General features: G+C 35.4%; 2 protein-coding genes across 4 annotated transcripts; both read right to left on the bottom strand.

Annotated features, from left to right (window-relative positions):
* Nucleotides 1–2,842: 2,842 nt before the first annotated feature.
* LOC133880190 (putative disease resistance protein At3g14460) lies at nucleotides 2,843–8,431 on the bottom strand. Of its 3 annotated transcripts, none has more exons than XM_062319087.1 (6): nucleotides 6,608–8,431; nucleotides 6,207–6,494; nucleotides 5,404–5,679; nucleotides 4,593–4,899; nucleotides 3,271–4,396; nucleotides 2,843–3,159 (listed from the first exon to the last, which is right to left on the bottom strand). In XM_062319087.1, exon 1 carries the CDS (start codon nucleotides 8,271–8,273, stop codon nucleotides 6,693–6,695), a length of 1,581 nt encoding a protein of 526 aa, XP_062175071.1. In that variant the 5' UTR covers nucleotides 8,274–8,431; the 3' UTR covers nucleotides 2,843–3,159; nucleotides 3,271–4,396; nucleotides 4,593–4,899; nucleotides 5,404–5,679; nucleotides 6,207–6,494; nucleotides 6,608–6,692. The 3 variants fall into 3 exon arrangements, with proteins under 3 accessions (XP_062175071.1, XP_062175073.1, XP_062175072.1); XM_062319089.1 differs by having other exon boundaries at nucleotides 4,156–4,396; XM_062319088.1 differs by lacking the exon at nucleotides 5,404–5,679 and having other exon boundaries at nucleotides 4,156–4,396.
* LOC133879240 (putative disease resistance RPP13-like protein 1) lies at nucleotides 8,415–10,512 on the bottom strand. The gene has a single exon (XM_062317770.1). It carries the CDS (start codon nucleotides 10,404–10,406, stop codon nucleotides 8,415–8,417), a length of 1,992 nt encoding a protein of 663 aa, XP_062173754.1. The 5' UTR covers nucleotides 10,407–10,512.
* Nucleotides 10,513–26,422: the final 15,910 nt, after the last annotated feature.

Here is a 26,422-nt window from a genome sequence, read left to right as displayed (position 1 = left end):
GGTGTTAAGTGGCAATGACGTGGTAGACAGTTAGTTTTTAGACGGAAAACTTGACTGAGCTACTAATTTGGTATTTTCCGAAAGCGGGGTACCATATGTGATGCGAATTGAAACTCAAGTACCAAAAATTAAAGTTTTCAAAACTCAAGTACTAAAAACGTATTTAATCCTAAAATAAAAGAATTGAAGTTTGGGTTTTGAATATATATATATATATATATATATATATATATATATATATATATATATATATATATATATATATATATATATATATATATATATATATATATATAGGATAATTGTACCACTGGTCCCTGGAGTATGGACTTCTTTTTTTTTTTTTTTTTTTTTTCAAAACAAAAATATTAACAAACCATCCAAAATACAAAACACTGAAAATGGTTTTTACATTTATGTCTCATTTAGAACAGTTTTTCAAAAAAAAGAAAACTAACTCCCAGAATATATTAACAAACAGTCTTCAAATCTACTAAAAGATTTCCTTAAATCGATTGAAACAATATGAAATTAGAATATTTAATTGAAAAATGTCATTCCATCAAATAACACTCCTAGAGGAGATTGTGTAGCCAATTATGCTGGACTCACAATTTGATTTTTATTATTATTATTATTTACTAAGAGGAATCAAAGAAAAATTGTGCCAAATTGTGCTAGGCTCACAATCTGATTTTTATAATTATTATTTAATCAGAGAAATCAAAGAAAAAGCAAAGTAAATGATATCTTCACAAATAATTGAAATTGGAATTTGATTCTTGCACTACATCATCACAACAACTGCACAACAATCTTTCATATGAGGGTGGGCTCCAGAATGTGGGGCCCATTCTCACGTGAGAGGTTATTGTACAATTATTGTATTGGTGTTGTAAAATACTAAAATCTAACATTTTCCATTAAAATTATCCCGCGTCCAAAGCCATTGCTGAGTATAGTCTTCTTTTTCTTGTGTCCCGGGTCCAAGGAGCCCACATTTCATGATAATAAAGCCGTTTCATTTCCCATCACCTAAAGGAAAGGAAGTAACAGGAAAAACATTAAGCTCCTTTTATTTCAAATAAAATATTTCTCGTCGTAAATATTTTTAATAAAATTATTTTAAAAAAAAATTCCTGAAAAATATTTTTTTACGTTTAATTTGTACCAAAAAACCACCAACAACATAAAATGAAATTTAGCAACCGTCGCCGAATTTCGGCATACCAAATTCTAGCAAAACTGGTTGAAATCTAACAAATATAGCCGAAATCCGGCCAGTTTGGCCAAATGCCAGCTAGTGCCGCCAGATTATGACAATCGGATACTAATATTTGGAGATCTTCGATGGTAGAGTCGAGTTACCAACAAACTCTAATGCCTAGTGGTGACAGATTTCCACAAACGTGCGTACACGAATTAAGAATTTAAATCTATAAATCGATTTACGGTTTAAAACCATAAATCATTTTCCAAAAATTAAAGAGGCTTTTATGGTCAAACTGAAAATAATTTCCGTTGTCAATTATTTATGCCCCTACCGAACACCGAAAAATGCTAAAAACATTATCCAAAAAACATTTCACGCCAAAACAAACGGAGCATAAATAAAGAAACAAAAATAAACAAACAAATAAATAAATAAGTAAATATTAAACAAGTAGAGATAATCACATGCCGCTACTAGACTCTCAATACCTGTTCATAAGAAAATAATGTGGTGATTGATGTTAGAATATTGATTAAATAATTAAATTTATATTTTTTTATTAACTTCTGTTATTCGTCTCCTACTATTTTAATAAAATATTTCATGTATCGGGCATCACTTATTAATTATTAATTTTATTTTTTGGAAAAGTATTAAAAAAGAGTTTTAAGCTCAAAACATTTTGAAACGTGCTTTCGTGTCTCTATGCGGTGGACTGCACACCACGTGATTGTTTCAGCGCCTTGTGATGTAGTCCAACTAGCAATGCCATGGAAGGTGACCAAAAGTCTTCATTATCACCAAGAGTCTTTGCCGGTCAGGGCACGTTGTACGAAAACTTTGGTCCTTGATAAAGATTGATACTAGTTTCATTTTGATCTTAATTATGTAAATCATGAGTTATAGAAAAATTAATATGATAATTAAGCTCAATTTAAAATAAATGAGGATGCCAGTGCCGAAACAACCATGATGGATGACCATCATAGTGTGATATATATTGGTCCATAACATGCAAAACAATCAGAATTTACAAAAATACAGCAAAACAAAGCTATAAAAAAAAATCCAGCCCTGAAAATGAAAACTACACATGACTATTCCAATAAAATTGGATGCTTGTAAGTTGTAATTTGGGGAGCATCACATTGAGGTTATCTTTGAATTTCAGCATGACAACATGATTGATTTCGAATGCTTTTGGATAACAAATTCATGGTGTCGTTGGATGTGGAAAATCTGGTTTTGACACACCTGGATTAAGAGACCGCCATTCATTTTTAAGAGGTATATGCCCATCCTACTGAGCTCATATGTACTATATGTTTCAAAAATAATATGTTTTGGTAAGTAGGGGGAAGATAATATATAAAATAAAAAATACTTCTTTGCAAGCACTTTTTGGTTCTGGTTGATAATGGCATAATTGATTTTTTTTTTATTATTTTTTTTTTAAATAGATGAATGCTGGTCTCTATTTTTCTCTTTATAACTATAGCACCCTTTTATTTTATATTGTATTTTCCAGGAACCGTAAGATGCGAGAAATTAAAAAATACCAAAAAATTAATCACACAAAATACCAAGATTTAAGTGGTTCGGCTTAACAAGCCTACATCCACTGGCGGAGACGACCCGAAGAAAATTCACTATCAAAAGACAGAGTACAAAATAGTAGAGAGGAAATCACTCAGAACCCAAAATCCCAATACACCCAATTCTCACTATCACACAATAGAAATTATTCTCCCAAAAACAGAAATACAAACTTTTCTTTAGCTGGAAACAGACGAAGGTTGAGAATAGATGGCTCATGAGCTTGATGGTTAATGTGTAAGAAGGATGATTCTAATTCTGTAAGTCATACCACGCCAACAGGATAAGTTTCCACCTCTTGGAGAACTTTAAAAGGTCCCTAGCTGACAAGCAATATAAGATTTCCATTTCTGTCAATGATATGAACAAATAAGTGTTAGTTAGAAAATGAACTATCGTATCAATATACAAAAGACGAAATTATGGACATGTAGCACCTAGCTTAAGCAAAGAGAGACAACCTCTTTATCTTCTTTCTTTTTGGATATCAATTATCAATATATATTACCACAACACATTTGTCAGACAATTTTTGAACTAAATAGAAGAGCAAGTGTAAGTTGCTTATAGTCCTCAAGAAGTAGTTCAATCGGCTGTGGACCATGCCTCATGAAGCAGAGGTCACTAGTTCGAATCCCCCCTCCCCCTTCCCCTCTCTTGTGTGGACATGTCAAAAAAATAAAAAAAGTAGTGTAAGTTGCTTAACAATCTTACCAATTCAGATACCCATTTGGCCGAAGAGATTTCTACCAAACCCCTTTAATTTGTTACCTTAAAGATGAACTGTAGAACCCTAAAAAAAATTGAATAAGGCACCAAAATCTTAGATTTAAAAGCTTAAAGATCGTGATTTGAACTTTATATTGATTTTAAAATATTGATGATAATAGACTGTGATCCAAGTATTATCTTTGGTTGTTATCAAAGAGAATAAATATTTTAGAGCGGATGAAAGAGTTCAAGTGTAAGCATAAAAAAGAATATCAAGAAAGAATAAAGGGGAGGAAAAAACCAGGAGCCCAAACTAAAGCAAAAAAGCAAAAAAACTGCATAAAATTCATTATCTTCCGAAGTTCTTATCCAATAACATATCCACCAAACCCTATTTCAAGGCCTAAAAAGCAACATATGGTAATTGGAAAAGGAGGGCGGCAAGAAATGAAAAAGATCTTTAGCTACTGCTTATAAAGGATCAATTTGGTTCTTCAAAAATTTTATTTGGAAACTAAGGAAAGAGACAGTACAAAGTTTCCTAAGAAATATTCAGATAATATCATTGTATTTAAAATATTCCAAGAAAAACTAACAGCAAAAGCAAAACAAAGGAAGCACCATTGGAAACGGACCTGCATTGTTTAATGAACATATAATGTCAACCTCTAACACCCAACTGCGCCACAAAAAATCCTCTGCTTCCAATGATTACATTTTCCCACATAGCAGCAATCAGAAGAAAAGGTACTGATTGGTAATTCAAAGCCTACACATGAGCAAATATAGAAGTTCCAAAATTTCCCATGATCTTGATTTAGCACCACAGAACAAGTTCAACAGGTTGACACAGAACAAGTTGAATAGCTGAAATGTCTGAATCAAAAAATAAATAACAATGCATTAATAGTAGATTAAAACAGAGAAAATCCACACACGTGTATATGCAAGCCTCTACTTTGTGTATTCATAACCAAGCTCTTCCATCTCCTACATTCTATCAATTAAATAAGAGAGATAAAACGTTAGAAAAAGGCAGGTACCTAAGTGGGGATTCCTACCATAATTTTACCTTATTCAATCAATTTGTCATCAATCATATTAGATGGACATGAGCAGTCTTGCACCATTGTCTTCCTTTTTTTCTATGACACTGTTTCTTTAACAAAGAACATTTGCTGACCAATAAATAGAAACGGAGTCAGGCAACCCCTCTTCTGGCATTTACTAGAGCACAGCGCAGTTATAGATCCGTTATTCTTCCAGAGATGTCAGCAGTTGAAGCCCCTTCTTTCCAAAGATTTCATGTTTGGAAAATTAGAGATTTTAAGAATGGAGAACGGTGAAGTAATGGAAGAACTTCCAAGAAGTTAAGCACTCTGTTTCATTAAAATAAACAATAATTAGCCCATGATCCAATTGGAACCTGCAATTGTCCCTGCTAAATCATATTGATATAAATGTTACAATTTTCCAATAAAAAACAAAAATCCTGCAAACTTTATTAAAAAGAAAAACAATTCATGGGCATGAATCTGACAAATATAGAAGGGGCCCAGTTTGTGAAAATTTGAACCCAGTATTAGGTGTTGGAAATTTTAGCTGACCTTTTGGCATTCATGGAGCAAATACAACATATTCTATATGTCCGTCTTTGTGTCTTATACTCTTAATCTGAGATCTTCAATTTTCTATATTATGTTGACTGAAAATTTTCTATACAATTAGTATTAGAAAAACCCAAATTAGGTAGTGATAAAATGAAAAGAAATTTATCAGACGATGAAAAATTAGAAAACCATATGTACGAAAGAATTTGAGAAAGTTATTACAAGAAGCAAGATGATCATATTCATAATTAGCTAATTGAAAAGAGCAATTACCTAAGAGTAAAAGCTGAACATATTGTTGTCACCTTTTAGCTCATCCAATATATTCACCCCATCAATCAGTATGTGATCGATGTTAGGAATCTTTCGCCGTTCTTTTCCTTTCTTGCTTTGCCACTGCTTCTTCAACAAAAGACATTTGTCGATCCATACATAAGAAAGGGAGGCAGGCAACCCCTCTTATTAAGAGGAAAATCCCCAATGGGAAGGAGATTGGCCGGCAACAGCAACAGATTTTCAATTCTAAGCATATGACTATGGAAGGTAACCCTACAAAAGAACCCACAAGGAATTGAGGAAAGACGATGGAATAGAGATTTGTAGAAACACAAATCACCGAAACAAACATTTTGATTGTTTTGATCGAAAAATCAAATTACAGGAAGAACTAACAAGTGGCAAAGCACTTAGTTCCATCAAGGATTAATTTTATTTATAATTAATTAATCAATAAAATCCAATTGAAAACCACACCGTTCTTAGAGATGAACAAAATTCTTATGTTACAATAAGCCCATAATCCAATTGATCAAAACCATACTAATCCATGAGATGAACTCATATATATATATATATATATATTTTAAATTTTTAAAGGAATCTAAGAGGTAGCTTATTCAGTCTGTCTATAGGGACATACCAGAAAATGCAAAGATGATAGCAATTTCACACATTCTTGCACATACCGAATATAACTAAATCAGATCAATACATATGCTGCGATTTAGCCAACATAAAAGAGAGAAAATTTGAGAAAAATTGAACCAAATATTTAGAAAATGGATTAATTAGCTAACCTTCAAGAGTTCATGCCTCGCAGGATCATAGATTCTATTTGCTTCTCGTAGTTGTTACCCAAGCTCTTTGATCTTTTGTTAATTAAAAAAAAAAAAATAGATTCTCCATCAATGTGATTGACATCAGGAATCTTTCGTCGTTCGTTTCCTTTCTTCAACTTAGGGCATTTGTTGATCCATATAGAAGAAAGTGAGGCATGGAGCCCTTCTTCTTAAGAAGAAAATCCCACAGGGGCTGGCAGTAGCAAAAAATTTTCAATTCTAAGCATATAACAATGGAAGGTGAAGCTACAAAAGAACCCACAACGAATTGAGGAAAATATCTTATATTAGAAATCCATATATATTAAAGAAATTAAGAAAGTCACTACGAGAAGGAAGAGGATCATATTTACAATTACCTAATTGAATATGTTGTTGCCGCCTTCGATATGATGTGCAGGTATTATAACAGAAAATGGGACTCTTCAATCCGAGGCTTTTGGCTCATCCAATATATTCTTTATCATCAATCAATATGTGATTGACGTCCGGAATCTTTCGCCGTTCTTTTCCTTTCTTGCTTTGCCACAGCTTCTTCAACAAAGGGCATCCGTTGATCCTTATTATAGAAAGGGAGGTAGGCAACCCCTCTTTTGGAATGTACTCGAGCTTAGGACAGTCCCAGACCGACAATTTATTAAGAGAGGTGAGGTGTTGAAGCTCTTTCTTGTCCAAAGATTTCATATTTGGAAATCCAGAGATATTAAGTTTAATCAGCTGACAAGAAGGCAGCAACCCTGTCTCTGGAAAGGACTCCACGTCTTCATTGTTGCCACCGACTGTAAATTGTCTAAGAGAAGGGAGTTTTTGCAAACCCCATCCCACCCGTTTGGTAAAAAGATTGTCACATTTCTCGACTGCTATATATTTAACATTGGAAGGCAAGCCCCCTTCGGGAAACGACTCAATTCTTGGACAATCAACTATTTGAAAAAGATCAAGAGAAGGAAGGAGTACATGCATCTTCTCTGGCAGTGACCTCAGACTCTCACACCTGGAGACCGTAAAGGATGAAAGGTCGGGGGCACGAATTCCTCCTTTTGGAAAAGATACAAAATTGGGGCAATCCTTGATGTCAATAATATGCAAGGTCACTAAATCACGTCCATGTTGTTCCGAAACTGTTAAAGATTTCAGATTCTTACAGTTCCAGATCTTGATATGATAAAGCTTTGGGAATAAATCTAAAGGAAATGACTTGAGGGAATCACAACCATCCAACTGCAATGTTTCAAGGGATAAAAAGTGTGAGTGTGTTGGGAGCTCTAACTTCATACATTTTGAGATTTCTAACTCTTGAAGACAGTTGTTGTAGGCCACCATTCCCTTGGGAAAGGACTCTAGTGCATCAAATCCTCCAATTTCGAGCTTTCGTAATTGAGTTGGCAATTCCTTTAACAGAACCTCGTTACAATCTCTCAGCTGCAATTCGCGTACAACAGGAGCCCTTGGGAGTGAAGCTACCAGCTGAGGACATTCATGAATCTCAAATTTCGCTAAAGAAGGAAGATGGACGGGTAGCCCTCCTTTTAACTTAGGACAATTATCAATATAAAGTTCTTCAAGTTGAGGAAAAGTTTCATCTTCATTTTCGGCACCAAAAGAAGACCATTCCTCCAAATTAAACATTCGTCCGAACCTTAGAATTTTAAGGGCTCGAAATGGTTTAACTGATGAAGAATCGCTGCCAAAAAGCCCACTATCCACTTTAACAACTCGTTCAAACCCAAGAACAGAGAGGTCTTGCAAACAGGGTAACCGTCCAAGTGATGGCAAGTTATGACAATGTTTGCAATTTTCTAGGCGAAGGGACGCTATATTAGAGAATGAATGATGCCCAACCCAATCTGGAAGACTTTCACCACCATAATTGTTGATAGTGAGACTTTTCAAGTTACTATGGGGCCGAAGATTGTCAAGTATAGATATTTGACATTCTGAAATATTAGCATCCAATGCATTCCATTCCAACACCAACTTATCAAGGTACTTCCTATCTTTCAAGCATGCTTTTAGAGCATCCATAGGAGACACAATGTTTTGGAGCTCTAAAATAGAAAGCTCTCCTCGAAGATTTGCAAAATTCCCCAACTCTTCAATGGAAGCCCCACTATGTTTGCTAACAATAAATTTAGTTAATGTTTGTAGACATTTTAGTCTACCCAGCTACGTTGGCATCTCCTTTATGACAGTTCTGCTGATATAAAGATGACGTAAGTTAATGAGTTTCCGCATATCTCTTGGTAATGCAGCAAGCTTCTTACAATGTGATAAATTCAATGTTTGCAAATTGCACAACTTACATATAGAATCAGGCAACCTTTTAATTTTAGTGAAAGAAAGGTTCAAATAACGTAGATGCTTAATTGTACCAATTGATTCAGACAACTCAATTATATTTTGATAGCGAGATAGAGAGAGTACCCGCAAGCATCTTAACTTTGGCAATAAATCAAGAGTCACTCTTTTACTTAAGAAGAAGTGATTGTGGTTTGGTGAGAACTCCAATGGTAGGAATGTCTGCAATCGAGTAGCCTCGTAAAGAGACTCAAACTTCTTACAATTATTAAATGTGTTTCTGACATATGAACAATGGCGAGTCTTGCTCACAACTTCATGAGAATGGTCAACCTCCACCCTAAAGGTAAATTGTCCAGACACAAATTTTGCCATGTCGTTGACAAGATCATGCATTACAAAACCTAATTTATTGCCACTTGATTGTTCTAACAATGATCTTGATGCCAAAGCAAGAAAGTAATCTTCACCAACCTCTTCCATTCTTTTGTTTTTAGTTTCTTCTAAGAAACCTTCTGCCATCCATAATAAGACTATTTCATCTTTTTTAAACACATAATCCTTGGGAAATATTGAACAGTAAGCAAAGCATTGCTTTAAATGTGAGTGAAGATATTTGTAACTCAATCTTAAAGCTGGAAGAATGTTGGTCTTATCTATTGGCGAATCCCATAATTCGCTCTTCAGTATCTTTTCCCACTCATCAACACCTAGTTTAGATCGCAAGAGACTCCCAATTGCCTTGGCCGCTAAAGGTAGGCCTTCACACTTTTTAACAATTTGTCTACCTATTACTTCTAACTGTGAACGTGCATCAAAGTTTCCATCGTGGAATGCATGTTTTGCAAATAATGACCAACAATCTTCTTCCAGTAACGGCTTTAGACGATTAGTCGGAACAGCGCGCATGGTTGATGCGACACTATCATTGCGTGTTGTTACAATGACTGTACTTCCTTGTGCCCCAGATTTAAACGGATTGCTTAAGACCTCCCAATCAGCATAATTCTCATTCCATACATCATCCAAAACAAGTAGGAATTTCTTCCCCATCAATTTCTCTTGCAGTGTAACTTGAAGCATATTTAAATCATTCATATCACAAGTTGACAAAGTCACTGCCTCTAGAACTGTTTTAGTTACCATGAACACATCAAACTCATCCGAAACACATACCCATGCCTGAAGATCAAAATGCTCCTTCACTCTGTTGTCCTTGTATACAAGCTGAGCAAGGGTGGTCTTGCCAATTCCCCCCATGCCCACAATAGGAATGACACATAGATTTTCATTGCCAGTTGCATTCTTTGGCATGAACAAGCTTATTATTTTTTCCTTATCATCATTCCTACCAAAAATACCAGATTCTTCGACCAAAGAAGTTGTGGGCAATCTTTTTGATGATTCTCCTCCAACACCTTGTTTTAGACCTAGAACATCCTTTTGACTTGCTAGATATTCTAGTTTGTCAAGTAGCTCTTTTATCTTTGGCTCTATCTCCTTCACAAAATGACCAAGAAAAGTAGAGATGGATTTTCGTACCTTACGTGCAGTGGTTTGAAATTCAACGTCCAACTTACGTTGCAAGGCTTCAGTGGCTATCTCGTCCAAGACGTGTTCTGCATCATAGACCGCATCTTTTAACTCATCAAGCCACGCTTTCACAGCAAGCTTTGTAAGTTGTTTTTCCTCCGCGTCTTCAAGCAGTGCATTTACGGACAGCAATGCTATCTTCAACTTGTGCAAGAGTCCCTCGTTGAGTTTCCATCCTCGAAAGAAGTCAACAAAGTCGCCGGATGCCATTCTATCAAAAAAGACTTGGAGAAAGGGGGAGAGAAGTAGGCTTGCAACCTCAGCCATGTTTTCGATCTTCTTTGCAAATCCAAGGAAATGAAGGAAGATGAATGGAGGAATCGGCAGCTAGCTAGAGCAAAAAGAGAATGCAGTGGAAGAAAGAGCAGAGCAAAATGAGATAATTGCAAAGTAAAGAAGGCATACAGGAAACAGCCAATGGGAGTGATGGATCCACACGGCTGCTCAGGTAAAAAACGATAAGAAAGAAGAGAGAGTGATGAACCCAACGCAACTAGGACTCTGCTTTCGTGTTTTGTCACCACGTGATTGAATCAAAGTAATCAAATAAAACGGAAGGCAGGAGGAAAACTGAGATGTTTTAACGCCTCCATTACTGAACAAGGAAATCCTTTTCCTTGGGTTTCTTATTTATACGCGCGATATCCCCACAAGTAATTGAAATTGTCCTGTGTCCACACGGCTCATGGACTAGTAATTAAGTAGGACGGAGATTTGTTATTTACACACTTTTTTGTACACATAATTTTTTTTTTTTTTTAAGGAAAAATGGAGAAATCTCGTTAATTACTCCCAAAGGTAACAAAGTTACAATCAAACTGAGACAAAACTCAAAACATTACAGGAACTCAGATTTTAGGTACCTCGTTACAGTTATCCTAGAAACTCAGATCATACCAACAGTTACTACAAATAAGCCTAGCCAATAGATATGTGTCTCTACAATAATATAGAAACTACTATTTGCACTATAGAGTCGGTCACACGAACTGTACAAAATGCAATGACTAGGAAAATCTAACACAGAGCAAACTGTTAAATACAATCTGTGAAAAACGAGAAAACACTCTAACAGAAATGGGTCTGTATGCATAACTCTCACATCAAATGTGAATGTGTATATAACATTTGTATAAAAAAATATGTACAAATATCATTTTTCAAAATGTAATTTTTAACGCAATAGCAAATAGGCTTTTGTCTTCAACATCACCAAAAGTCTTTGGGTTTGATTTGGTAAGATTGATGTGGTTAAATTTGTTTGGTAGCAATAAGAAGCAATTGATTAGTTTGATATAAAGTGGAAAGAATTTATATAAAAAATGAAACAATTTTGTTTTATAGTAGATTTTTTTTTATTTAAATAATAATAAAAATGATTAATTGATATAAAAAAAAATAAAATAAGTTAGAATATTTTGAAATGATTTTTTTCTTAGAAGTAAAAATATGGGGAGGGAAGGGTGTGTTGATTATGATATTAGTTTCAGTTGATCCTAATTGCATGGAAATGAATGAAAAAAGAATTACCCATGTTTAGTTTCTGCTTGTCTTGTATTATTACTCAAAAAATAAAAGAATTGAAGCTTGGGTTTTGAATATATATATATATATATATATATATACAGGATTTTGTTGCTTTGGATGTGATTTCTAAAAATTGGTTGTTTTATTATGAATAATAATGTCCCTAAATAAAGAACAAAGTTCTAGTTAAGTTGAATTATAACAAGATATATGATATTAATTTGACAAATGGGCTCCTTATTTTAGATTTATTACGCTAAATACAAGCCATTTTGGGTTTGTTTGATAAAAATTTCTCCCTCTCCTTTTTGTTTTCTATTTTTAAAACAAAAATATTAATAAACCATCCAAAATCCAAAACACTAAAAACTTTTTTACATTTATGTCGAATTTAGAACAGTTTTATTTTTTTAAAAAAAAATAATAATTTCCAGAATATATTAACAAATCAATCTTTAAATCTACTAAAAGATTTCCTTAAATAGATTGAAACAATATTAAATTAAAACATTTAATTGAGAGATGTAATCCCGTCAAATAACACTGAGAGGAGGTTGTGTGGCCAATTGTGCTGGACTCACAATCTAATTATTATTATTATTTAATCAGAAGAATCAAAGAAAAAGCAAAGCAATGCCATGGAAAGTGAGTATGACCAAAAGTCTTCATTATCACCCAAAGTCTTTGCCGGGCAGGGCATATTGTAGTAAAACTTTGGTCCTCGATAAAAGATTGGTATTAGTTTCAGTTGATGTTAATTCTATGGAAATCATGAGTTAAAGAAAAATATGATAATTAAGATCATTTTAAAATTAGCTTAGTACGGACCGGACCCAAGACCCCATCAAACAGTAGGCCTATAGCTATCACGGCCCAAAAAAGCCCAACATGAGGCCTGCTCCAGCTAAGGCCCGGAAGATGGGCCCAAGAGCCTAAATGTGGCTCATAATCACGATTCACAAGATGTAATATACATATCCCTCTACATTAAGAAGATTCCATTGTTTCCAAAAGTCTCCCCAAGGACTGCAATTTTTCCTTCTAATATTTTGCTAGTTTTATCCATCAGATCCCATATATATGAAGAAAGCAGGTGCAACGGATGCTATTGATGTGGTCTTTTGTTTACCAAAATATATCAATAATAAATAACCACTCGCAATAGGACGAATCCTTGTAGGATAAGGCTATAGAGAGGGTGTCGAACCTCAAGGACTGCAGGGGTATTACTATCAAGTTTTTCAAGATTAAATATAACTTAATTAAAAAGATGTTTGATTTGGTTTTTTTGTTTTATAAAAAGAAATACATAAAAGTAAAAGACATAAAAGTAAAGATAGTAGGGATGCGATTAAGAATAGGGGATTGATTTCACCACTCACCGCATAACAATGGTCAATAATAAATTAATAAGGAAAATTCATACTATGCATGATATAGGGCTCGTCTCACTCGAGTAGTCAAGAAATTACCTCTAAAGAATAAGTATAATCCATCTTCGGTTGGCATGGACCGTCCACCTAACCACTAAGATGCGGTACGACCCGTCTTTCCTAGGCATGGACTAGCTACGTCTTTAATAGGATACACATAATCAATGGAATAGTATAACCCATCTTCGGTTGGCACGGACTGTCTACCTAAATTACACTAAACTAGGGTGTAGTACAATCCGTCTTTCCTAGGCATGGTCTATCTAATCCTCTTGATCATATATCAATTAAAACCGTTGTATAACAATCATTCACATAATCACAGAAAATATGAAGGATTGAGTTCAATCAATATAAAAGACTTTCTAAGACAAGATAAGAAATTCATAATGATTGAATATAAACATTAAAATCAATTCTCACAGTTATACAACCATCATGCATAGAGAAAATCCCAAACTAAAATACAATTAAACCATTGTTACTTGGAAAGGGCTACATCAACACCCTATTAGGAGTTTAACCGCTCATCATGGTGCTGGGATGGCCTCCTGCCATGGTATTCTCCTCTTCAACTTGTTAGGTCTCCAAGAAGAATTTCTGTTTAAAGCTAAGCACAAGCCCAAGCACCAAGCACCAAGCACCAAGCACCAAGCACCAAGCACCAAGCACCAAGCACACATTCTCTTGAAGCTTAGGGGTTTATTTATATGGAGCACACAAGTCCTAGAAGCCCTTGGAATTCCAGAAAAATCGTCTCTTGAGTCTTCTTGTCAAAGTAGGAGATTGAAACTTTAATCTAAGTAGGAAAAGGATTCCAAATTCGGCCAGAATTGAGGTCCTTTATTGCGAAGCGATTTTGATATATTAAACGTCCGAATTTGGGAAAGTCTATTTCTGACATATTTGTTGAATATTTTATTAGCTTTCCAACGCTACCAATTTTATTGCAATCCAATGTCTGATGCAAAAGTTATGATTCAAACACTGAGACATATGCAGAATCCAAATTTGAATCCAATCCGATTTTGACTCTTAATGGAGAAATTCCGATTTAATCCTTCACTTGATTTGATTAAACCTAACCACATCATATAGGTATTCTATTATGATTGGTTAAGCTTAAACATATCTTCTAGGTCTTCTCAAAGTGTGCTTTAAGCCCAAAATTAACGGAATTAATTGTGTCTTTATTTAAAACCTGAAAACATTAAAACAACACAAAATCAAACAAATAACAACGCTAAGGAATTAACATATATAAGTTAAGGGGCTTGAATGTGTAACATTCAATGCTTATCACACCCCCAAACTTACATATTGCTAGTCCCTTAGCAATACAAAACAAGAAATAAAACTGAAAAACAACAGAATAAATCCTTCTTTCGTGGGATGTACGATTGCATTTAGCGTATGCAACAAGCCTTTTAAACCTCTAGGACTCCCTAGTGGACGAGTGAAGTCTCGTGAGGGTTTGCCAGAAATGATACCCACAAACATTGTTCCTACCATGTTATCCCCAAGAATGCAGCATCATAAAAATAATGGTTCTCATTCATTAGCAAGCTTAACAAAATAAACTCCATCTTCACAATTTCAGGGAACAAAAAATTAAGCTACTAACATGGCATTATGAGATATCACAAGATTCAACTAGTGTAAAGTGAACTTAACACATAGTCATGAGGTTTCAAAACTAATCTCAATCATGAATGGTTCAACACTCAAAATTCGCTGGACTCCCCATTAGATAAAACAACCAAGGCATATAGGTTTATTATTATTATTATTATTATATATATGCAGGCTGTGCAATGCTTAGCTCCCTTAAGCTTTCTAATTGACTCATGTAACGAGTGTTAGGTCAATGACTCCCAAACCAGATGGTTTTAGGGCACTAGGTGTAAAACACCCTAAAGACTTACTAACTCGAGTCAAAAAGGCTACGAAGCTAAACTTAGCCATTTATCAATCAAGGTAAACTTCCACCTTTTGACGCGAATACTCAATGTTTAATGAGGCAAGAGATCCGGTTACTCAGTGAAAAGCTCAAAGTAATCAATATTATTATTCTTTTATTTCTTTATTTCTTTCTTCTTTTTCTTTTTTATTTTTTTTTATTATTTATTATTATTTTTTTTTTATGCCAAGGTTATTCCTCCAACAAGTTACCCAACTGCATCCAAGATATTGATAACAGACATAACCGATTTCAAATTTCATACCCCATAAACTACGTGCTAATGTGCTTGTGAAAATCAAATTGAAACAAGTAATATCTCATGCTGCCAAAGAAAATAACAAAACTTCTTAATTCCTTAGTCAAGTGATCATGTGTTCATCATGTTAAGCTCACCAATGAAATACGAATCAGAATTCAAAATCAACAGCATGCTCAAGAATAACATAGCAAAATATTGGACAGTGTTTCATTCTTCCATACCCCCAAACTTGAATCACACATTGTCCCCAATGTGTGTATAAAACTAAACATAACAATAAGAGGATAGGAATACCTGAATGAGCAGATGCGGGGCATATCATACCCCCAAACTTGATTGTGAAAACACATGTCCTGAAAAAGAGAGTGATACTCCAACCAAATACTAGTAAAGTGCAACACATTGTTGTAAAAATATAAACTAAGAATGAAGCAACAATGGAGAAGATAAACCTGGAAGGAGATCATGTACCATGGCCTGATAGAGGACTCGAGCGTACAGGGTCTGTGCTCGAACCTATGATGCTGACTCATTTAGTCAAAATATGTGGGATCCGCCAAGCCAACGGAATCCACATCCTTGATGCGCTCAGTGCTCCTTGACCCTTAAATTTAAATTTGAAGCACCAATCTTTTCTTCTCTTGGACCAGAGAGAATAAAGCTTACATACAGAAAGGTAATTCCGAATGCCCGCATATCGAGGTAGATCCCTTTGAGTATTCTCAAACAGTTTCTCATCTGGAAGGGAATCATGAACTGGAGTAGAATGAGGATAATACACAATGAAGTTTTCTACCTTGATGGTCTCTTTTTGCTCTTCTAATATCCCTAACAAACTACTCTCCTGACCTCTTGGTGAATCACAAGCAATAGGGGCTCGGGGTTCATATGGTGTCTCGAGAATAAGAGTGGGTGATGAAGGAGCCTTAGTGCTGACTTCCTCGCCCTTTGCCTGATGTAGAGCTTGTAGGGCCTCAATTTGCTCCTCCTTCTTCTCTTTCCCGTGAGTTTCGACCACTTCTCCATTATTCATTATGGTGATGGCTTGCTCATGATAAGAAGTACTTTCATCCACCACGTAGTGTTTATCAAGATTGGCCACCGATTGTCTTTGAAGCTCTTCTTCTTCTATTTGATTTGTTATCTGCTCCATCGGAACTTCTAACTCGGCAATGGATTGAACCATTGGTCCCATCTGAGCCTCAAATTTGTCAATGGCTTGGGAGAGAGAGATCAGTGCTTGACCCCGAGATTCCATTGCCTGATTGATCTTACTCATAAGTTTCAACATCTGAGCTTGAAAGTCAGAACCTGACTGAATAGATGGTGTAGCCTGAGAAGAAGGTTGCCAATTATCCTCAAATTCAGCACAATATGGAGATGATTGCCATTGCTGGTGGGGAGGATGGAAGCTAGATGGTGGATGGGTCGCTTGATCATTGAACTGTGGATATGCCTGATGGTATAGTTCATGAAATTGTGGAGCATAATTTTCAGGAGCTTGAGCTTGCCACGAGACATTAGACTGGTTACTCCATGTCGGGTCATAGGAATCACAGTAAGGCTCATTCCTCGGTCTAAAGAACTGTGTGTTCATATGCTCATAAGAATAGTTAGAAAATTGTCCTACAGTAGGACAATCTTTAACATGATGATAAGGACTATAGCAATATGAACATGGTCCATGGGGTGTTGGAATGCCTCCCCACATGAACTAAATTGACAAAAAAAATAAAAATAAAATAAAATAAAATAAAAATAAAAACGAAGATTGAAAACAAAAAATAAAAATACAGAAACCAAAAATAAAAAATAAAATAAAAAATAAAAAAACAGAAAAGAATCAAGTTAAATTCAATCTTTAAAACTTAATAACATAACCGTTTGCAATCCCCGGCAACGGCGCCAAAAATTGATGTGGTCTTTTGTTTACCAAAATATATCAATAATAAATAACCACTCGCAATAGGACGAATCCTTGTAGGATAAGGCTATAGAGAGGGTGTCGAACCTCAAGGACTGCAGGGGTATTACTATCAAGTTTTTCAAGATTAAATATAACTTAATTAAAAAGATGTTTGATTTGGTTTTTTTGTTTTATAAAAAGAAATACATAAAAGTAAAAGACATAAAAGTAAAGATAGTAGGGATGCGATTAAGAATAGGGGATTGATTTCACCACTCACCGCATAACAATGGTCAATAATAAATTAATAAGGAAAATTCATACTATGCATGATATAGGGCTCATCTCACTCGAGTAGTCAAGAAATTACCTCTAAAGAATAAGTATAATCCATCTTCGGTTGGCATGGACCGTCCACCTAACCACTAAGATGCGGTACGACCCGTCTTTCCTAGGCATGGACTAGCTACGTCTTTAATAGGATACACATAATCAATGGAATAGTATAACCCATCTTCGGTTGGCACGGACTGTCTACCTAAATTACACTAAACTAGGGTGTAGTACAATCCGTCTTTCCTAGGCATGGTCTATCTAATCCTCTTGATCATATATCAATTAAAACCGTTGTATAACAATCATTCACATAATCACAGAAAATATGAAGGATTGAGTTCAATCAATATAAAAGACTTTCTAAGACAAGATAAGAAATTCATAATGATTGAATATAAACATTAAAATCAATTCTCACAGTTATACAACCGTCATGCATAGAGAAAATCCCAAACTAAAATACAATTAAACCATTGTTACTTGGAAAGGGCTACATCAACACCCTATTAGGAGTTTAACCGCTCATCATGGTGCTGGGATGGCCTCCTGCCATGGTATTCTCCTCTTCAACTTGTTAGGTCTCCAAGAAGAATTTCTGTCTAAAGCTAAGCACAAGCCCAAGCACCAAGCACCAAGCACCAAGCACCAAGCACCAAGCACCAAGCACACATTCTCTTGAAGCTTAGGGGTTTATTTATAGGGAGCACACAAGTCCTAGAAGCCCTTGGAATTTCAGAAAAATCGTCTCTTGAGTCTTCTTGTCCAAGTAGGAGATTGAAACTTTAATCTAAGTAGGAAAAGGATTCCAAATTCGGCCAGAATTGAGGTCCTTTATTGCGAAGCGATTTTGATATATTAAACGTCCGAATTTGGGAAAGTCTATTTCTGACATATTTGTTAAATATTTTATTAGCTTTCCAACACTACCAATTTTATTGCAATCCGATGTCTGATGCAAAAGTTATGATTCAAACACTGAGACATATGCAGAATCCAAATTTGAATCCAATCCGATTTTGACTCTTAATGGAGAAATTCCGATTTAATCCTTCACTTGATTTGATTAAACCTAACCACATCATATAGGTATTCTATTATGATTGGTTAAGCTTAAACATATCTTCTAGGTCTTCTCAAAGTGTGCTTTAAGCCCAAAATTAACGGAATTAATTGTGTCTTTATTTAAAACCTGAAAACATTAAAACAACACAAAATCAAACAAATAACAACGCTAAGGAATTAACATATATAAGTTAAGGGGCTTGAATGTGTAACATTCAACGCTTATCACACCCCCAAACTTACATATTGCTAGTCCCTTAGCAATACAAAACAAGAAATAAAACTGAAAAACAACAGAATAAATCATTCTTTCGTGGGATGTACGATTGCATTTAGCGTATGCAACAAGCCTTTTAAACCTCTAGGACTCCCTAGTGGACGAGTGAAGTCTCGTGAGGGTTTGCCAGAAATGATACCCACAAACATTGTTCCTACCATGTTATCCCCAAGAATGCAGCATCATAAAAATAATGGTTCTCATTCATTAGCAAGCTTAACAAAATAAACTCCATCTTCACAATTTCATGGAACAAAAAATTAAGCTACTAACATGGCATTATGAGATATCACAAGATTCAACTAGTGTAAAGTGAACTTAACACATAGTCATGAGGTTTCAAAACTAATCTCAATCATGAATGGTTCAACACTCAAAATTCGTTGGACTCCCCATTAGATAAAACAACCAAGGCATATAGGTTTATTATTATTATTATTTTTATATATATGCAGGCTGTGCAATGCTTAGCTCCCTTAAGCTTTCTAATTGACTCATGTAACGAGTGTTAGGTCAATGACTCCCAAATCAGATGGTTTTAGGGCACTAGGTGTAAAACACCCTAAAGACTTACTAACTCGAGTCAAAAAGGCTACGAAGCTAAACTTAGCCATTTATCAATCAAGGTAAACTTCCACCTTTTGACGCGAATACTCAATGTTTAATGAGGCAAGAGATCCGGTTACTCAGTGAAAAGCTCAAAGTAATCAATATTATTATTCTTTTATTTCTTTATTTCTTTCTTCTTTTTCTTTTTTATTTTTTTTTATTATTATTATTATTTTTTTTTTTATGCCAAGGTTATTCCTCCAACAAGTTACCCAACTGCATCCAAGATATTGATAACAGACATAACCGATTTCAAATTTCATACCCCATAAACTACGTGCTAATGTGCTTGTGAAAATCAAATTGAAACAAGTAATATCTCATGCTGCCAAAGAAAATAACAAAACTTCTTAATTCCTTAGTCAAGTGATCATGTGTTCATCATGTTAAGCTCACCAATGAAATACGAATCAGAATTCAAAATCAACAGCATGCTCAAGAATAACATAGCAAAATATTGGACAGTGTTTCATTCTTCCATACCCCCAAACTTGAATCACACATTGTCCCCAATGTGTGTATAAAACTAAACATAACAATAAGAGGATAGGAATACCTGAATGAGCAGATGCGGGGCATATCATACCCCCAAACTTGATTGTGAAAACACATGTCCTGAAAAAGAGAGTGATACTCCAACCAAATACTAGTAAAGTGCAACACATTGTTGTAAAAATATAAACTAAGAATGAAGCAACAATGGAGAAGATAAACCTGGAAGGAGATCATGTACCATAGCCTGATAGAGGACTCGAGCGTACAGGGTCTGTGCTCGAACCTATGATGCTGACTCATTTAGTCAAAATATGTGGGATCCGCCAAGCCAACGGAATCCACATCCTTGATGCGCTCAGTGCTCCTTGACCCTTAAATTTAAATTTGAAACACCAATCTTTTCTTCTCTTGGACCAGAGAGAATAAAGCTTACATACAGAAAGGTAATTCCGAATGCCCGCATATCGAGGTAGATCCCTTTGAGTATTCTCAAACAGTTTCTCATCTGGAAGGGAATCATGAACTGGAGTAGAATGAGGATAATACACAATGAAGTTTTCTACCTTGATGGTCTCTTTTTGCTCTTCTAATATCCCTAACAAACTACTCTCCTGACCTCTTGGTGAATCACAAGCAATAGGGGCTCGGGGTTCATATGGTGTCTCGAGAATAAGAGTGGGTGATGAAGGAGCCTTAGTGCTGACTTCCTCGCCCTTTGCCTGATGTAGAGCTTGTAGGGCCTCAATTTGCTCCTCCTTCTTCTCTTTCCCGTGAGTTTCGACCACTTCTCCATTATTCATTATGGTGATGGCTTGCTCATGATAAGAAGTACTTTCATCCACCACGTAGTGTTTATCAAGATTGGCCACCGATTGTCTTTGAAGCTCTTCTTCTTCTATTTGATTTGTTATCTGCTCCATCGGAACTTCTAACTCGGCAATGGATTGAACCATTGGTCCCATCTGAGCCTCAAATTTGTCAATGGCTTGGGAGAGAGAGATCAGTGCTTGACCCCGAGATTCCATTGCCTGATTGATCTTACTCATAAGTTTCAACATCTGAGCTTGAAAGTCAGAACCTGACTGAATAGATGGTGTAGCCTGAGAAGAAGGTTGCCAATTATCCTCAAATTCAGCACAATATGGAGATGATTGCCATTGCTGGTGGGGAGGATGGAAGCTAGATGGTGGATGGGTCGCTTGATCATTGAACTGTGGATATGCCTGATGGTATAGTTCATGAAATTGTGGAGCATAATTTTCAGGAGCTTGAGCTTGCCACGAGACATTAGACTGGTTACTCCATGTCGGGTCATAGGAATCACAGTAAGGCTCATTCCTCGGTCTAAAGAACTGTGTGTTCATATGCTCATAAGAATAGTTAGAAAATTGTCCTACAGTAGGACAATCTTTAACATGATGATAAGGACTATAGCAATATGAACATGGTCCATGGGGTGTTGGAATGCCTCCCCACATGAACTAAATTGACAAAAAAAATAAAAATAAAATAAAATAAAATAAAAATAAAAACGAAGATTGAAAACAAAAAATAAAAATACAGAAACCAAAAATAAAAAATAAAATAAAAAATAAAAAAACAGAAAAGAATCAAGTTAAATTCAATCTTTAAAACTTAATAACATAACCGTTTGCAATCCCCGGCAACGGCGCCAAAAATTGATGTGGTCTTTTGTTTACCAAAATATATCAATAATAAATAACCACTCGCAATAGGACGAATCCTTGTAGGATAAGGCTATAGAGAGGGTGTCGAACCTCAAGGACTGCAGGGGTATTACTATCAAGTTTTTCAAGATTAAATATAACTTAATTAAAAAGATGTTTGATTTGGTTTTTTTGTTTTATAAAAAGAAATACATAAAAGTAAAAGACATAAAAGTAAAGATAGTAGGGATGCGATTAAGAATAGGGGATTGATTTCACCACTCACCGCATAACAATGGTCAATAATAAATTAATAAGGAAAATTCATACTATGCATGATATAGGGCTCGTCTCACTCGAGTAGTCAAGAAATTACCTCTAAAGAATAAGTATAATCCATCTTCGGTTGGCATGGACCGTCCACCTAACCACTAAGATGCGGTACGACCCGTCTTTCCTAGGCATGGACTAGCTACGTCTTTAATAGGATACACATAATCAATGGAATAGTATAACCCATCTTCGGTTGGCACGGACTGTCTACCTAAATTACACTAAACTAGGGTGTAGTACAATCCGTCTTTCCTAGGCATGGTCTATCTAATCCTCTTGATCATATATCAATTAAAACCGTTGTATAACAATCATTCACATAATCACAGAAAATATGAAGGATTGAGTTCAATCAATATAAAAGACTTTCTAAGACAAGATAAGAAATTCATAATGATTGAATATAAACATTAAAATCAATTCTCACAGTTATACAACCGTCATGCATAGAGAAAATCCCAAACTAAAATACAATTAAACCATTGTTACTTGGAAAGGGCTACATCAACACCCTATTAGGAGTTTAACCGCTCATCATGGTGCTGGGATGGCCTCCTGCCATGGTATTCTCCTCTTCAACTTGTTAGGTCTCCAAGAAGAATTTCTGTCTAAAGCTAAGCACAAGCCCAAGCACCAAGCACCAAGCACCAAGCACCAAGCACCAAGCACACATTCTCTTGAAGCTTAGGGGTTTATTTATAGGGAGCACACAAGTCCTAGAAGCCCTTGGAATTTCAGAAAAATCGTCTCTTGAGTCTTCTTGTCCAAGTAGGAGATTGAAACTTTAATCTAAGTAGGAAAAGGATTCCAAATTCGGCCAGAATTGAGGTCCTTTATTGCGAAGCGATTTTGATATATTAAACGTCCGAATTTGGGAAAGTCTATTTCTGACATATTTGTTAAATATTTTATTAGCTTTCCAACGCTACCAATTTTATTGCAATCCGATGTCTGATGCAAAAGTTATGATTCAAACACTGAGACATATGCAGAATCCAAATTTGAATCCAATCCGATTTTGACTCTTAATGGAGAAATTCCGATTTAATCCTTCACTTGATTTGATTAAACCTAACCACATCATATAGGTATTCTATTATGATTGGTTAAGCTTAAACATATCTTCTAGGTCTTCTCAAAGTGTGCTTTAAGCCCAAAATTAACGGAATTAATTGTGTCTTTATTTAAAACCTGAAAACATTAAAACAACACAAAATCAAACAAATAACAACGCTAAGGAATTAACATATATAAGTTAAGGGGCTTGAATGTGTAACATTCAACGCTTATCACACCCCCAAACTTACATATTGCTAGTCCCTTAGCAATACAAAACAAGAAATAAAACTGAAAAACAACAGAATAAATCATTCTTTCGTGGGATGTACGATTGCATTTAGCGTATGCAACAAGCCTTTTAAACCTCTAGGACTCCCTAGTGGACGAGTGAAGTCTCGTGAGGGTTTGCCAGAAATGATACCCACAAACATTGTTCCTACCATGTTATCCCCAAGAATGCAGCATCATAAAAATAATGGTTCTCATTCATTAGCAAGCTTAACAAAATAAACTCCATCTTCACAATTTCATGGAACAAAAAATTAAGCTACTAACATGGCATTATGAGATATCACAAGATTCAACTAGTGTAAAGTGAACTTAACACATAGTCATGAGGTTTCAAAACTAATCTCAATCATGAATGGTTCAACACTCAAAATTCGTTGGACTCCCCATTAGATAAAACAACCAAGGCATATAGGTTTATTATTATTATTATTTTTATATATATGCAGGCTGTGCAATGCTTAGCTCCCTTAAGCTTTCTAATTGACTCATGTAACGAGTGTTAGGTCAATGACTCCCAAATCAGATGGTTTTAGGGCACTAGGTGTAAAACACCCTAAAGACTTACTAACTCGAGTCAAAAAGGCTACGAAGCTAAACTTAGCCATTTATCAATCAAGGTAAACTTCCACCTTTTGACGCGAATACTCAATGTTTAATGAGGCAAGAGATCCGGTTACTCAGTGAAAAGCTCAAAGTAATCAATATTATTATTCTTTTATTTCTTTATTTCTTTCTTCTTTTTCTTTTTTATTTTTTTTTATTATTATTATTATTTTTTTTTTTATGCCAAGGTTATTCCTCCAACAAGTTACCCAACTGCATCCAAGATATTGATAACAGACATAACCGATTTCAAATTTCATACCCCATAAACTACGTGCTAATGTGCTTGTGAAAATCAAATTGAAACAAGTAATATCTCATGCTGCCAAAGAAAATAACAAAACTTCTTAATTCCTTAGTCAAGTGATCATGTGTTCATCATGTTAAGCTCACCAATGAAATACGAATCAGAATTCAAAATCAACAGCATGCTCAAGAATAACATAGCAAAATATTGGACAGTGTTTCATTCTTCCATACCCCCAAACTTGAATCACACATTGTCCCCAATGTGTGTATAAAACTAAACATAACAATAAGAGGATAGGAATACCTGAATGAGCAGATGCGGGGCATATCATACCCCCAAACTTGATTGTGAAAACACATGTCCTGAAAAAGAGAGTGATACTCCAACCAAATACTAGTAAAGTGCAACACATTGTTGTAAAAATATAAACTAAGAATGAAGCAACAATGGAGAAGATAAACCTGGAAGGAGATCATGTACCATAGCCTGATAGAGGACTCGAGCGTACAGGGTCTGTGCTCGAACCTATGATGCTGACTCATTTAGTCAAAATATGTGGGATCCGCCAAGCCAACGGAATCCACATCCTTGATGCGCTCAGTGCTCCTTGACCCTTAAATTTAAATTTGAAACACCAATCTTTTCTTCTCTTGGACCAGAGAGAATAAAGCTTACATACAGAAAGGTAATTCCGAATGCCCGCATATCGAGGTAGATCCCTTTGAGTATTCTCAAACAGTTTCTCATCTGGAAGGGAATCATGAACTGGAGTAGAATGAGGATAATACACAATGAAGTTTTCTACCTTGATGGTCTCTTTTTGCTCTTCTAATATCCCTAACAAACTACTCTCCTGACCTCTTGGTGAATCACAAGCAATAGGGGCTCGGGGTTCATATGGTGTCTCGAGAATAAGAGTGGGTGATGAAGGAGCCTTAGTGCTGACTTCCTCGCCCTTTGCCTGATGTAGAGCTTGTAGGGCCTCAATTTGCTCCTCCTTCTTCTCTTTCCCGTGAGTTTCGACCACTTCTCCATTATTCATTATGGTGATGGCTTGCTCATGATAAGAAGTACTTTCATCCACCACGTAGTGTTTATCAAGATTGGCCACCGATTGTCTTTGAAGCTCTTCTTCTTCTATTTGATTTGTTATCTGCTCCATCGGAACTTCTAACTCGGCAATGGATTGAACCATTGGTCCCATCTGAGCCTCAAATTTGTCAATGGCTTGGGAGAGAGAGATCAGTGCTTGACCCCGAGATTCCATTGCCTGATTGATCTTACTCATAAGTTTCAACATCTGAGCTTGAAAGTCAGAACCTGACTGAATAGATGGTGTAGCCTGAGAAGAAGGTTGCCAATTATCCTCAAATTCAGCACAATATGGAGATGATTGCCATTGCTGGTGGGGAGGATGGAAGCTAGATGGTGGATGGGTCGCTTGATCATTGAACTGTGGATATGCCTGATGGTATAGTTCATGAAATTGTGGAGCATAATTTTCAGGAGCTTGAGCTTGCCACGAGACATTAGACTGGTTACTCCATGTCGGGTCATAGGAATCACAGTAAGGCTCATTCCTCGGTCTAAAGAACTGTGTGTTCATATGCTCATAAGAATAGTTAGAAAATTGTCCTACAGTAGGACAATCTTTAACATGATGATAAGGACTATAGCAATATGAACATGGTCCATGGGGTGTTGGAATGCCTCCCCACATGAACTAAATTGACAAAAAAAATAAAAATAAAATAAAATAAAATAAAAATAAAAACGAAGATTGAAAACAAAAAATAAAAATACAGAAACCAAAAATAAAAAATAAAATAAAAAATAAAAAAACAGAAAAGAATCAAGTTAAATTCAATCTTTAAAACTTAATAACATAACCGTTTGCAATCCCCGGCAACGGCGCCAAAAATTGATGTGGTCTTTTGTTTACCAAAATATATCAATAATAAATAACCACTCGCAATAGGACGAATCCTTGTAGGATAAGGCTATAGAGAGGGTGTCGAACCTCAAGGACTGCAGGGGTATTACTATCAAGTTTTTCAAGATTAAATATAACTTAATTAAAAAGATGTTTGATTTGGTTTTTTTGTTTTATAAAAAGAAATACATAAAAGTAAAAGACATAAAAGTAAAGATAGTAGGGATGCGATTAAGAATAGGGGATTGATTTCACCACTCACCGCATAACAATGGTCAAT

The sequence above is a fragment of the Alnus glutinosa genome, chromosome 10 (assembly GCF_958979055.1).
Source record: "Alnus glutinosa chromosome 10, dhAlnGlut1.1, whole genome shotgun sequence".
Taxonomy (NCBI): Eukaryota; Viridiplantae; Streptophyta; class Magnoliopsida; order Fagales; family Betulaceae; genus Alnus; species Alnus glutinosa.
The sequence above is the reverse complement of the archived record's forward strand: the minus strand, read 5'-3'. Positions and strand labels throughout refer to the sequence as shown.